This window comes from Thunnus maccoyii, chromosome 11 (assembly GCF_910596095.1).
Source record: "Thunnus maccoyii chromosome 11, fThuMac1.1, whole genome shotgun sequence".
In the NCBI taxonomy this organism is placed as follows: Eukaryota; Metazoa; Chordata; class Actinopteri; order Scombriformes; family Scombridae; genus Thunnus; species Thunnus maccoyii.
The window spans coordinates 25,136,974-25,150,144 of record NC_056543.1 but is presented as its reverse complement, the minus strand read 5'-3'; the positions used below and the strand labels follow the sequence as shown (position 1 = coordinate 25,150,144).

The 13,171-nt window shown below is 41.6% G+C and overlaps 1 protein-coding gene across 1 annotated transcript in view; it reads right to left on the bottom strand.

Moving 5' to 3' along the window:
• Positions 1-13,171, bottom strand: part of kdm6a (lysine (K)-specific demethylase 6A) — a 44,240-nt gene that overhangs the window by 30,161 nt on the left and 908 nt on the right. The window contains exons 2-5 of the mRNA XM_042427059.1: positions 12,968-13,031; positions 8,541-8,649; positions 8,233-8,282; positions 4,270-4,328 (exon numbers count right to left, since the gene is read on the bottom strand). Of these exons, the coding sequence (XP_042282993.1) occupies positions 4,270-4,328; positions 8,233-8,282; positions 8,541-8,649; positions 12,968-13,031 (282 nt within the window). The remainder of the gene's footprint in view (positions 1-4,269; positions 4,329-8,232; positions 8,283-8,540; positions 8,650-12,967; positions 13,032-13,171) is intronic.

Below are 13,171 nucleotides of genomic sequence, written 5' to 3'. Positions count from 1 at the left end.
GTAAAAATCTGGTCAGTGACTGCAGGGCTGGCATCACCAAAGTAGCGTGTGGTAGGCAAGAACTGAAATGGTGGATGACTGCTTTCACGCTAGCAATCAATCTTCTACTCTTCTCTAAACAATATCAAAATAAACTAGACTAGAGCATATTAAAACAAAAAAACAAGCACTTGAACCCACTCACTGTGTAGCTATGACAACAATGGCAATTGCATGTCAGCATGAAGCCCTTCTCCTGTATGAAACGGCAGAGCACTGAGCTCACTGCTGGCTGGCTGGCTGGCTGGGTGCCCCCCCCCCGCCCCCACACACACACACACACACACACACACACACACACACACACACACACACAGGACTGAACTCATTGCCCCCTTTCCCTCCTCCCTCCCGTTCTTCGTTTATCTGGTTCCTCCCTCCCCCCCACCCCCTTCCCTCTGTGCTCTGCGTTCGCCCTCTCCTCCCTCACTGGCAGAATCTAAAGTGAATGGTTGGAGAGCACAGCTCTTCTACAGAATTGGTGGTGACACAGGCAGACTGCAGCCAAAAGATGAACGAAGGACTACTTACTCCTTCAGGAAAGGGCATCAGCCATCACAAGAGACAGCACAAAAACATTTTTCGGAACAGGCCAGACAAATGAGACAATTAGGCTCCATCAAATTGATGCAATTTCTTGTATTTTTTGATATTTTATAGCATAAAAGGATATAACACTTGCTCTGGATTAAAATTTGCATGTTATTCACAACCTTAAAGTTTGTTTGAGTGAAGCTATCGAAACTCTGGTTTTAAACAATTTTTTAGTGTCCACTGAATACACAGATATTCATTTATAATACTAGCTGTCTCTCCTGGTTACCAACGTTTCAGCCCAACTAACATTAACTGTATGGGTTTTTCCATGGGCCCAGGTCAGTCAGCTTAGCCGTGATGAAATGCTTTTTCACTACAGCCACACAGCAGGGGATAGCGATGGCGAGCTGCGCTGCAGCAGTCCGACCGCAGCCGACCCATGACGACCCCCAGCACGGCTCAACTGCTTGCGACATGGCTCGGTGCGACTACCCCAACCACCATGGAAAAACCCTACATTTGACAGCTCAGCATTCCTTTGGGCCTTTAGCTCAGCGTGACGTAATCCGTCCTAGAGAGCCCAACATGACACCATTCCTCCCCACCCCCGACCCCAAATACATTCCCCAGGCCTGCGAGATGAGGACATACAAATTTGGCAGGGCAACAATACTGGAGGCCTTCAAGGCCACTGATGAGGTAGAGGGACAGCAAAAGGCAACACAGAGCGCAGAGGCCACCGTGAGCCAACAGAGAGGAAGGAAGATATCAGCACATGGAGGTAAAGTGGCTTGGCTCAAAACGAGTGCAGACGAAGTGAACTGCTGGCTCCTTACACCTGCCATTGTAGGACCAAACCGCTTGGGAATAGTCATCAAAATGAAATAGTCAGAGTTGCCTAAAAACAACTGGCTCCTACCCATGTCAGACGGCCGATAATATACCCTCCAAAATACAAAATGACAACACAGGCTGTATGGTGAAAGCAGCACATTAGAGCAGCAGCAGCTTCAGTCCTTGATCTGCATCTACATAGCATGCATTCAAGCTAAGTATTGTCAACCACATTTTGGCAGCGCTCAGAACTTTAGTTTAACATATCAGGAAGCTGTCCCTTCTATCCCACAAGTGAATTGCTACAGCTTTATGAAAAGGGTTCATTTCAGGACATTTCAGTGAGTGAAATGATTACCATAAGATCAGTCAAAACATGATGACTACACTAACACAAAACTTATCTTCCTGGCGCTCGTTAGCTTGTTTTCCAACCAGTTCTCATACTACGGATGTCAAGGCTTCTCACCAGGGTCCTGCTCCAAAAAGCAGGTTTAACAAACGCTGAATGTAACCCTGAATTCTGAGTTGATTAGCCCCGAGATGGGAAAAAAGTTTTCGGTTCCAGAAAAGCTGATCAGACTCAATCAACTCTGAGTATGTTCACTCTGAGGTAAGTGTGGGCATGGTGAATAAGACAAAGAGCTCCCATACCACGAGTCAGCATGGTAACAGGTAAATAAAGGGCAAAGCCTCCATTCTAGAATTATTAATGTGTGCATATGCGGATTATCTACATATATCTTTTAAAAAAAAGAGGCCCCAAAGTCTGAGTGTGGAAAAGAAAAAGAGTCAATAAGTTGACACAAAGTTTTATTCATAATGTTACGTAACTTTAGTAAAGATAGTCCTTGAGTAACACACTAATATCTAACTGAGATTTTGATCTCCCTCTGCAAATGAATGCACTTTGATCTGTGTTTTGGTATCGACTACAACAATGACAACATGAAACAGCGTGTCTGATAGTTCCTTCAGGTCAAGAGAGAGAAAGACAGAAAGTTGTTCAGGGTTTGTTGAAGAAATCCTGCCACCGAGCAGGTTTAGCTTCACAGAGTAAAGTTACCACAGTTACTGACCAAGAGTTGAAGTTATCTCTGTTTCTCGAACAGAAAACCCTGAGTTTCCCTCATCTCGGTTTAACAAACTCACCCACTCCATGGTGGACTACCGAAAGTAAATTCTCAACCAGAAGGAAACATGGAATAATTTTCTATTTATATTGACAAGACATTCCAGTCAATCATGAAATCTTGGACTGTTTCATAAGTTGGCACCCTCACATAAGAGGCAGGGCTGCTGTGTCAGATACGGGTAAAGCAGAAGGGTTATGAAGCCAGAATTCATTTCTATTCATTTCACCTGTGATTTTCCTGACCAGTCAAATGTTTGTCATAATAACTTCCAATTATCAGCAATTAAGTCACATTAATTCAGACCAATGAAGCTAATGAGAGCCAGAAAGTGATGCTCCTCCTTAACTCATAGCTCATCATTCTGAACAATATTTTTTCTGATTCAAAATTTCATCAGGGAGGTCATAATAGACAACAAATTCCCATGCCTCTTGTGCTTCACAACAAATCAGTATATGAAGGCAGCCTTTATATAGTGATTTGATGTGCAGGCTCTCCTTATGGGTTTTCTGTTTGTTTTTTGGTCTTTGTAAGTAATAAGGACAAGGAGGTGTGTTGGTATAAATGGGTTCCTAGCCAAAATGTTTACAATTCTGACACAGAACATGTGCAGAGCTGAAGACCTAGCGTCGCACAACGACTGCAAGAAGGAGAACCAGCTAGCCTCCCCAAAAGAGGAAAAGTTAACAGTGCCAAGATGGTCTTATTTACATATTGTAGCAATCCAGTCATCAGTACATGTAAGAGTTACAACAGTAACAGAAGTAACTCTTGGATGTCTTAAATGTCTATTTCTTCATGTTGACGGTTGAAGATGCTGGATTCATGAATAAGAAGGATAAAAGTAGTTAGGGATGTTAATGGTTAACCACTGAGAATATTTTTGAATGGTTACGCATGTTGGTCTATAGGTTAATAAATGCATACACACTCCGCTAACAGCTTCGCTGCTAGCTACCAGTATGAGGTAAAAAATGAAGCATGCTAAACAAAGCTTGGTGTGGGACCATTTCCTCCAGAAAGGCAACAAAGTCTAATGTAAATCATGTGATGCTACTCTTCAGTTTAGTAGTAGTATTGGTACTTTGTTTTACCACATTAAGATCAAGCACATGGCTGCCATGTCTGAGGATGGTTCACAGTCACAGACAAAGATCATGTTGCGGCTAGCTGGGGGGAGAGTGTGATTATCACCCAGTTGGGATATCAAATGAATGAGACCGATATGCTGCCAATCAGTGTGGTAGAGGGCGAGGGATGGAAAGAGCTAGTTCGGTACCTCGAGCCCAAGTACATTATGCCATCAAGAGCTACTGTGACTAAACGCATTGAAAAACACTGAGGAGAAGAAGGATGAGCTAAAAGTCAAGCTAGCCAGGGCAGGCAAGCTAGCTCTGACCAGCGACTGCTGGACAGCTCTCACAAACAAAAGCCACATTACAACTTCTCTTAAAAGTTGGTCTATCGAAAGCTAAATTAACCAAAACTGACATCCCTAATCACAACTAACAGGAGGTCAGGCAGATGTTAATCAGTCTCCACGTGCCCAGAACACACACTGTCCTCAGAAGAGGTCTAATCAGACCAAACTGTCCCTCCCATGCAAGTGTGGGACTTTAACCAAAATATTATCCACAATCAGCATGAAAAAAAACAATCATTATGAAACTGACCAACACTATGCAAAAAAAGGGAAAAGATTTTCCGAGAAACAAGTACTTACCACTGAAATGCGTTGTAATGGAAGTAAACCATGCCAAGCCCATATAAAAAGGCAGGATTCTGGAAAAAATAAGCAACATAGAACATCTTTAGCACATTGTAATGAATTACAGTTTACATATTGCAAGAAGCTAAATTATTTCACACGTCAGTTTATGTCACATGGTCAAAAGCAGCGGAGTGTCTGATATTTTTTATTGTACCAGAAAAGTTACAGCCTTGCTGGTGTCAACACTTTGGCACATTTTCATTACTCAAAATGACACATTTCTGTAATAATATAGGGTTATTTAATAAGTATTTATTTATTGATTCTGGTTTTCTGTGGCTTGATAGCTTCCACAGCATTACATAAGTTGTTCATTTATACAAGAAAGTTGACTGCCCCCCCCCCCCCCCCACCACCATCCGATGAAGCCACTCGCCAGAAGAACACACCAGTATAGTGATGGTCAATAAAAGCTCTGCCTTTAGACTCCAAACCCTGGCTTTTTAAATCACTATTGTTACCCAGAAAAGTCTGCCCTGCACTCTTATTCAGATGGTAGGACTTCACACCCTCACTTTACTGTGGAGTTTTGTAATCCTGAGGAACCCAGAGCTGTCAGGTCTGATCACAATCGAACTCCTGGCACCTCTGTTTAATGGGCATTCCAAACAGAGCAACACCAAACCAAACTGGCCCATTCATCCACACAGAGACCACAGAAAGAACAGGCTGGACGCCATCATATCACAGCTGATTAGACAATTTAACTCCAGGCCATGAGCAGGAACTGTAGGCAATACAAACTGAGGCAAGTACTTGTTCTAATAATACTGAAATACTGTTACATCCACACAATAAGATCACATCCTCATTAAAGTCTTGTGCAGCTAGGCTCATTGGAATGATGAGCGCAGTGCCCGTGCAAAACGTGCCTGTTCAGAACGGGCTGATTTCTCAATACCTACAGAGAATAGTGCCTGTCCCCTAAACGCCTCTCGTGCAGACTACTGGTAGATGCTACAATTTACCCATGTTCCTTTAACACCTCACATGCAGACCATCAGTAGACACTACAATTTACCAATGCTCCCTAAACGCCTCACATGCAGGCTAACGGTAGAAGCTACAATTGATCAATGTTCCCTTAACGTCACACATGCAGGCTATTGGTAGACAATTTTGAGCTAAAGTTGATCGGATGAACTGTAGTGGCCATTCAAAACATACCTGGGACTTCCTGCACTATGTCTTGATCGTACATACCAAGTTTCATTCACATCCTGCATGAGGAGTGGGAACAGTAGAACTTAACTTTCAGAACTTTTTCAATTCACTCTCTATATTAGTTCTTATCACTACGGGTGTAATGCCCCCCCTCCGACCATCATGTGGGTTGCAATGGCAGAGTAGCCTGTCCGTATTTCCTCTTGTTGACTGTTCAGGCAGTGAAAAAGGAGAAGCAACTTGGTTTATGAGAAATTTTTATATATTTCTTGAGAACCACTCATCCAAACAACTTCACACTTGACACTGCACTCCCTTGGGTCGTCAGTAGTACACCTGCCATGTCGATCGGCTGAACATTTGTCGAGAAAAGCGAAGGACATACAGACGGACAGAGATTCCTTCCTTCACAGTTAGACAAATGTTATACTATTAGCTAAGTTTTGCAACAGCAATATTGTGATCAAGAACGGATGAGTATCAAGGCCAAACAAGGCCGCTTTTATCCATCAAGAAAATGTGAAGTCAGTCACAAACAGGGTAATGCCAGTTTTGTAGAGTGAGTTTGAAGTACACATATTTTTTAATAATAGCATTATGCTAGCTCACTAGTGTATTCTGCTCCATTTCATGTTGTACTCTGACTGGTTAGTTTGAAAACATGGACTTTAGTTACAGTCACATTGTGGGATTTTAGTCCAACATTTCTGACTCTTTTTCCTGTTTTTGGTCACCAAAACCCTCAACTGGCCATTAGTGGATGTGTCTCACGAACCACCCCTTTGGTTTGAGGGCTTTTATAAGACTTATTTTTATTTGTGACCAGTGACATTATGAAATAAAATGTGTCATTATGAAAAGTGACATTATAAAAATAGAATGTGTCATAATGAAATGTGACATTATGAAATAGAGAGTGGCATATAATAAAAGTGTTAGTGGGGAAAATGTTATGAAATAAAAACATACTTTTGAAAAAGGGCATTTTGGAGTGAAAATGTCTAATGAAATAAAAGTGATGTCCAATAGAATTCTGTTATGAAAATGAATTGTGCAATAACATCTCATAATAGTGAGCAGATTCTTCATAATTTCACAAATTGTTGGTTCATTCATATATTTTACAAAATGTATTAACAGGATTATTTATTCCATAAGGTCTTTTTTATTTATTCAATATTGAACACTTTGGGGTTCCATATGTGACAGCCTAAAATTCACACTGTGAAGGGGCCTTTAACCTTCCTGCCACACTATTTCCAGACTGACACTCCTCTCTCCACAGATATCAAAAACACTATTTGATGCTGTAGCTGTTATATGAAAGACCCATAACTCTCAAAACAGTTAACATTACTGAGTAAATGAAATGTAACCAAAGCAGACAACTATTTGTATGATTTCACAGAAAATCACAATTTTCTGTGATTGTAAAGTTGCTAAAATTTCTAGCAAACCTTCCATGTTTACTGTATTTCCTTTCACATAAGGACAGAGTGTACACAGGTGGGCGTCATCAACTGGCTGTCAGCTTCAGTCGTTGCCAAGTGTTCAAGTGCAACTTTTATGCAAAATCTGGCAAGGCCATATAAACGTTTTATCAGTCAACCTTGGTTGTTGCTGGTTACACTGGTACACTGATGCACACACACACACACACAATGCGACATAAGGACAACAGTCAAGAACCCTGTAAAATAGAAATCATGGTACATTCAACAGGCTAACAACTGGTTCAACCTTGTTGTGTGCAGCACTCTCTCCGTCCCCAATGAACACATTTTAACATTAAAGTGGAGTCCACTTGGTCTGTACTCCAGGTGTTTCCCATGTACATTGCAATCCTTAAGTATTTGGACAGTGTTTTTTTTTTTATTTTTTTTTTTATTGTTTTGGCTCTGTGCATCAACACATTGAGTTTAAAATTATATGCCTATGGAGGTTACAGCATTAAGGGTGTCTGTGTGTGTTCACGGCATGTGAGCAGGGCACAAATTAGCACCAGCCACCAACCAAATGCCGGTAAAATATGCAAATGGCTGATTTGCTTCACTCATCAGCCAAAGAACAATGGTAATCTATTGAGTAGCTTGTAATATTTGAACATTCAGTAGCCATTTGGCCAGTGGACAAGTAAGTTAATTTTGCACCCTGCATGTGAGCATTGCATAAAAAGGGCTATATGCTTCACAAGGTTCTCCAATTTTAGAGCAACACAGCAGAGCGATGATCCTAAGCATGCCAACAAAGCAACCAAGTAGTTTTTATGGCATATTCTTGACTGGCAAATTCACTGGCCTGATCTCAATCCATTTGAGCACGCATTTCACTTGCTGCAGGCCAGACATAAAGCGAAAAGCCCACAAAACAGGCAAGAAGTGAAGACGGCTGCAGAGGCCGAGCAGAGCGTCACCAGGGAAGATAGAAGTGCTGAGATCTGTGGGTTGTTGACTTCAGCTATTGACTGTAAAGGATTTGCACTCAATTATTCAATGGGAGGTGGTTATTTGGGGGACTATGTATAAAAAGAAAATTGTCATTGTCCTAGTATGTTCTGACTGCAGCTGAGTGAACGCTGCAGTGGTCTCTGTTTGTTCGGACAATGCCGACCCGACAGCAGACTACACAAACAACAGTTTACATGACATGACACAATAGTGGCTCCCCAGCAAATAGTGCCTGTAAAAGTTCTACAAAAGTATATTTAATGTTGGATATTTTACACTTCTATGTAGTGTTGTGCAAACTCACCTTCCAGTAGTCCGACTGTAAACTGAAGTACCTCTGGTATGCAGATAATGCTGAGAACGGTCAGATGAATAAAAGAACGTGATACAGACAGAGGGAGAGACACAGAATGAGAACAGTTAATGAAAATGTTAAAGGCTCCAGATATTCAATTCAGCTGCATCGTAACACCGCCCAGCAGGGGAGTTTTCAAAACAAGCACAAAATGTCTGATCATAGATCATTTTTAGCAGTGTTCATCAAAATAATGAGTATAGAAAATCAAAGAAACAACAGTGCACATCGAATCTTGTTGATCCAGAGATCCTCACCTTTTGGATAGTCCTCCAGCAAGAGGTTGAAGTGGCCCAGCTGGCAGAAAATGTCAGGGTCCACTTTCCCCTCTGCTTTCAGAATGAGAGCATCATAGCAGCTAACAGCCTGGATGAAAGAGCAATAGCAGTGCAGAGTTAGAAGGGCAATACAACGCTGTAATGAATAACAAAACTAAATGGTTGGTAGATCCTATGCATATTACACAAAAAAACATCAAGCTATAAATGGCAAATATGACAAGCTAATTTTGATCACAACTTAATTCTTAGGCCTGTAGCTTAAGTTTATTAGAAGTGATGATCAGACACAGCTGACACAGTATATCCTACCAAAGGGGTGCATGTTCCAAACCTTCCCAGGCTTTTTTGCATAGCCCCGGCTCTATGCCCAAATATGGACCTTGTCAGTCAGTATCTAAACAACGGCTAAACAAATTTCTCTTGAAAGCCCATGCTGCAGCCGCTTAAGAGGAATGATGAGTGAGTATGGCTGTATGCGTGCAAGTGTCCAATACCTCATAATGGAAAAAAAAACATATAAAGGGTGATTTTGAGTGCTACTACTTGAGCAACCACAGGAATAAAGTGGTAGGTTTTGGCCGCACTGAGTTTGTGGGTGTTTCTAAGGCACCTATATTGCATGTGCAATTAAGGAATAAAATATGAGACGCCACTTTTTCCTTAAAAAAATAAAATTGGGAAGGAGGTAATGGTGAACAGAATTTGATGAGTCCCAGTAATCCATTATGTCACACATAAAGAGAACAAAGAGTTATAAACCCACCCAGTCTGAAGTCTGTAGAGGTGTGTTTGGTTACTTTGTAGTAGCATGGTGTCATTTACATATGATTTAATAAAAGGTAAACACAGTGGACGGCCATGTGTCACAGTGCTGCACCCTGGTCTAGCACTTCTCAAATCAGGGACTGCAGATTTATCACACATACAACAATTTAATGAAATGAAGGAGAAGTAAGGCTGCACGATATATCGTTTCAGTATCGACATCGCAATGTGCACATGTGCAATAGTCACATTGCAGGACGTGCAATGCCAAGTAAGGCTAATTAACTCAAACATGTCATGCTACAACTTCTGATGTGCTCTGGTGAAGGGGCACACTTCAGAAATTAATAAAAAAACAACCAAAGCAGGCACCATGAGTCGCCTACCACAGCCTGAAAATTAGCGCTGCCTGTTTTGGTTGCTTGATAAACTGATCAAGTGCACCCCTTCACCAGAGCACACAGCTAATTGATTGCTGTGCTTGCAGAGTCTGCGCATCACCTGCCTGTAAACATGAACGAGGCCACTACTGTCACAGACAATGTCGTCTGGATGCTAGAGGCATGCGTTCAGTTACGTGAGACAGCTTTTGAGTGTGTATATTCCTGTTATCAGTGGCACCTTGTCCCAGTTCTGGTTAAAAGTTACTGTCATGGGGCTGGTCCGTGCCCTAATGTTAGCAGTATAGCTGTGATTGTAGCAGTGCAGTGTATGTACTGTCTAGACTATTTGTCGATGACTAAATACTACAACTCCTCAAGACCCAAGCCAAGTTCCCCTGCCTTGCTTGCCACCTGCTGATTAAAGTGAGGGAGGTTAGCCCTGAAGTTAGCGAGCGAAGTTAGCCTCTCGTGACGGAGCATGAATGAGCTACACCTGGTGCCCACTGGAACCTGACCAGGCTAACTTAAAGTGGACCAGCTTTTCTCATTTTAGTGACAGTCTCAGCAGCCAACTCCAGTAGAGTTCTATATGTTTTTACAGTGTGCACATAAGCACCAGGGTTTATTAGTTGCTGGTATATCACCAAACTAAGTCTTTTGTGACAAGCTCTCTGGCTCTTTGACAGAGTGTCAAACTTTTGCATACTTCAGCTAGCATGTCGATTACCACAAGAGCCACCATGACATAAGTTTTTCACACATTTTCACAGAGCAACTTACAAAAACACTGACTCTTATCAGTACAAGGCTGAAAACAAATTTCTAGAGCATGTCTTTAGCACATAAGCACACTAGGGCGCTTATGTGGACAATAATTCTGATACTATACAGCACAATTCTTTTGTAGCAGAAAAACTGATAAATCACATTCTTACTGGACCGCCCCATAGTGGGGATCTTATTTGCCGACCTAATGATCATCATTCTTTTTTTCGTGCTCCATGCAACATGCTATAAAGCCTCATAAATGATGTGACATAATTTACACAGTAATTTTTTATAAGCATGCATTTAATAAAACATTGTCCATACCTGTGTATAAACAAAGTATTTTTACTTAACAAAATGGACCTCAGTTGAAGGTGTAATAAAACATTGACGAATCACTTCTCATTGGAGAGAAAACTACACAGATTTGAAACGTTGGAATCTATTCAAATTCATTCAGAAAACACTGCATTTGTTTACTTTTATCGAAACATAGTACTGACTACTGTCTGCTCATGTTAGACTTTTAACTGGACTTTCAAACAGGTGGTCTTGGTGTAAGGTTTGTGTTGTGCAGCTTTTGTTAACTGCATTGTTTAGGCAATTTAAAATAAACTTTTTGAATTAAATTTGATTACAAAACTCTCAAAGGCAGACTGTGTTACACACAGTCTTTGCTGAAGAATCATAATCTAATTATATTTCGATTAAACCTGAACACCTTTAGATGAAGTTTTTCATAAGAAAAAGCATCCAAGTCAGGGTTTACAAAAGGAATCATCAACAATCGTTTCTTGCACCTAGATGTTATATAGCCAAATAAAAACCCTGGTGCTGGCACAATGCCAAGCGGTTCCACTGCCCTTCTCTACTTTTAAGAATTTATGCAACAGAGGTTAGCCAAGGCCCAGCACCTGCAACCTGCAGAGACAGTGTGATTCAGCAAGCAAAACAATACACTCACACATGCATCCTCCAATTGTGAAAACTATGGGACCGTACCAAAATGAATTATTTTTTTCATACCCCTTCCCCCACATTTGAACATGGTAGAGTCCAAAGAGAGGATGCAAATGGAACTGTACCCAGAGATTTATTCCACCACAGAGATACAAGATTACTAAATATGTGGAACAAGCTATATACATGTGTTGTTACGAAGAATGAACCTAACAGTCAGATAATGTAAGTTTAATGTGAGGGTGTCGAAAGGCCTGGCTGGCTGGCTGGCTGGACGGCCAAATATTCAGCAGAATATGACTGACAAAAACAAACACGAAAACGGCAATAACTGAGTGCATGGCTGGGCCTAACCTGTAAGTACACCCTAACAAAACAATGTCACACGCTGACCCCTCCAACAAGAACCCCACAAGCCACATGTTGAAGACACAGATCAAGCACAGGCAACATGGACTTCACGAACACGGTTGCTATGTGTGCACAAAGCACTGTGCAGTTAAAAGTGGGTGCCCCCTGGCTTCCGCTTTAATCAAATCATCTTTGTTACAAACACTCAACGCCTTTATCGTGATATCTTTTTTGGCGAATGGTGATTAGCTTAGCCACAGCTGCTAGTTAGCTGAGTATTTTTCTTCCTATCCCCGCCATCTTAGGCCAAGTCAAGCAGCCATTATTTTTGCAACCATTAAACTACCACTATGTGTTTGTTTCTCCCTCGGTAATGTCAGCTAAGTGGTGTCTTAGTAGCTATATGGAGAAAAAGAAGAAGGGAGAAACCCCGCTGCACAGGTAGCCGCTACATGCTACCCAAACTATAGCTGCAGTTATTGGGGATGAGACGGATCGTTTAGTGGGATACACTTCTGCCAACTTAATGTATTTTCTATTATATTATTATCTAATGCCTCTCATCTCGATATACATCGAGGAAATGTGCTTTTGCTTCCGAGGCTCATCGTCATACTCTTTGCAAGTCATATAATGTTAAGCAGCGAGGTGTTAGATGTGTTCACGTCCCCTCACCTTGAGTCCCATCGTTTACAGCGTTGTGCTCGATTTAACAAATGTAAATGTATCAAGCAAAGTAACATGTTTGCTTCACACGTGTCTGTCTCTCAGTATGTTGATAATAGCAAGACCTATGCTACGACAAACACGTTTGTAACAGTGGATATGATGCTATCATGTAGCATGTAAACCTTTTATCTCAACCACCACCGCTTTTAGCAGGGTGGAGATCCATATCGTCCTGCAACACCGTTGTTTGGGCCTGTTTAATATTGATAAACGTTACATAAATGTACTGGAGTTGTTTTATTATATGCTCGGCAGTGCAGATGCTGCTTGGTATATGCAATAATCACGTCCCTGTTCTACAGTCAGTCGCTGGTTCAGCTTCAAAGTTGTGCAAATTGCAGCTTGTGCATGTCACTGCTGGCCATAAGGGGTCTGTACCACTTATTTCAGGTGGGATAAACACTAATCTGAGGAAATAACGGACTGTGGTCCTGCTCTGTGGCATACCTTTAACAGCAAGGCCTTCGTTCTGGCGCCATCTTCTTGAAGCCTATGAAATCCAAACAGTGAACTGCAAGTAGAGGACAGACAACACAGGCGGTTCCTTATTACTTGGGGGCATTCACATTTGTTGTTTGAAACTGTGCGGAGAAAAAGATATTAATGACAGAAGAGAGGCGGATGAGACTTGTTCACACAGCGGATAATCTG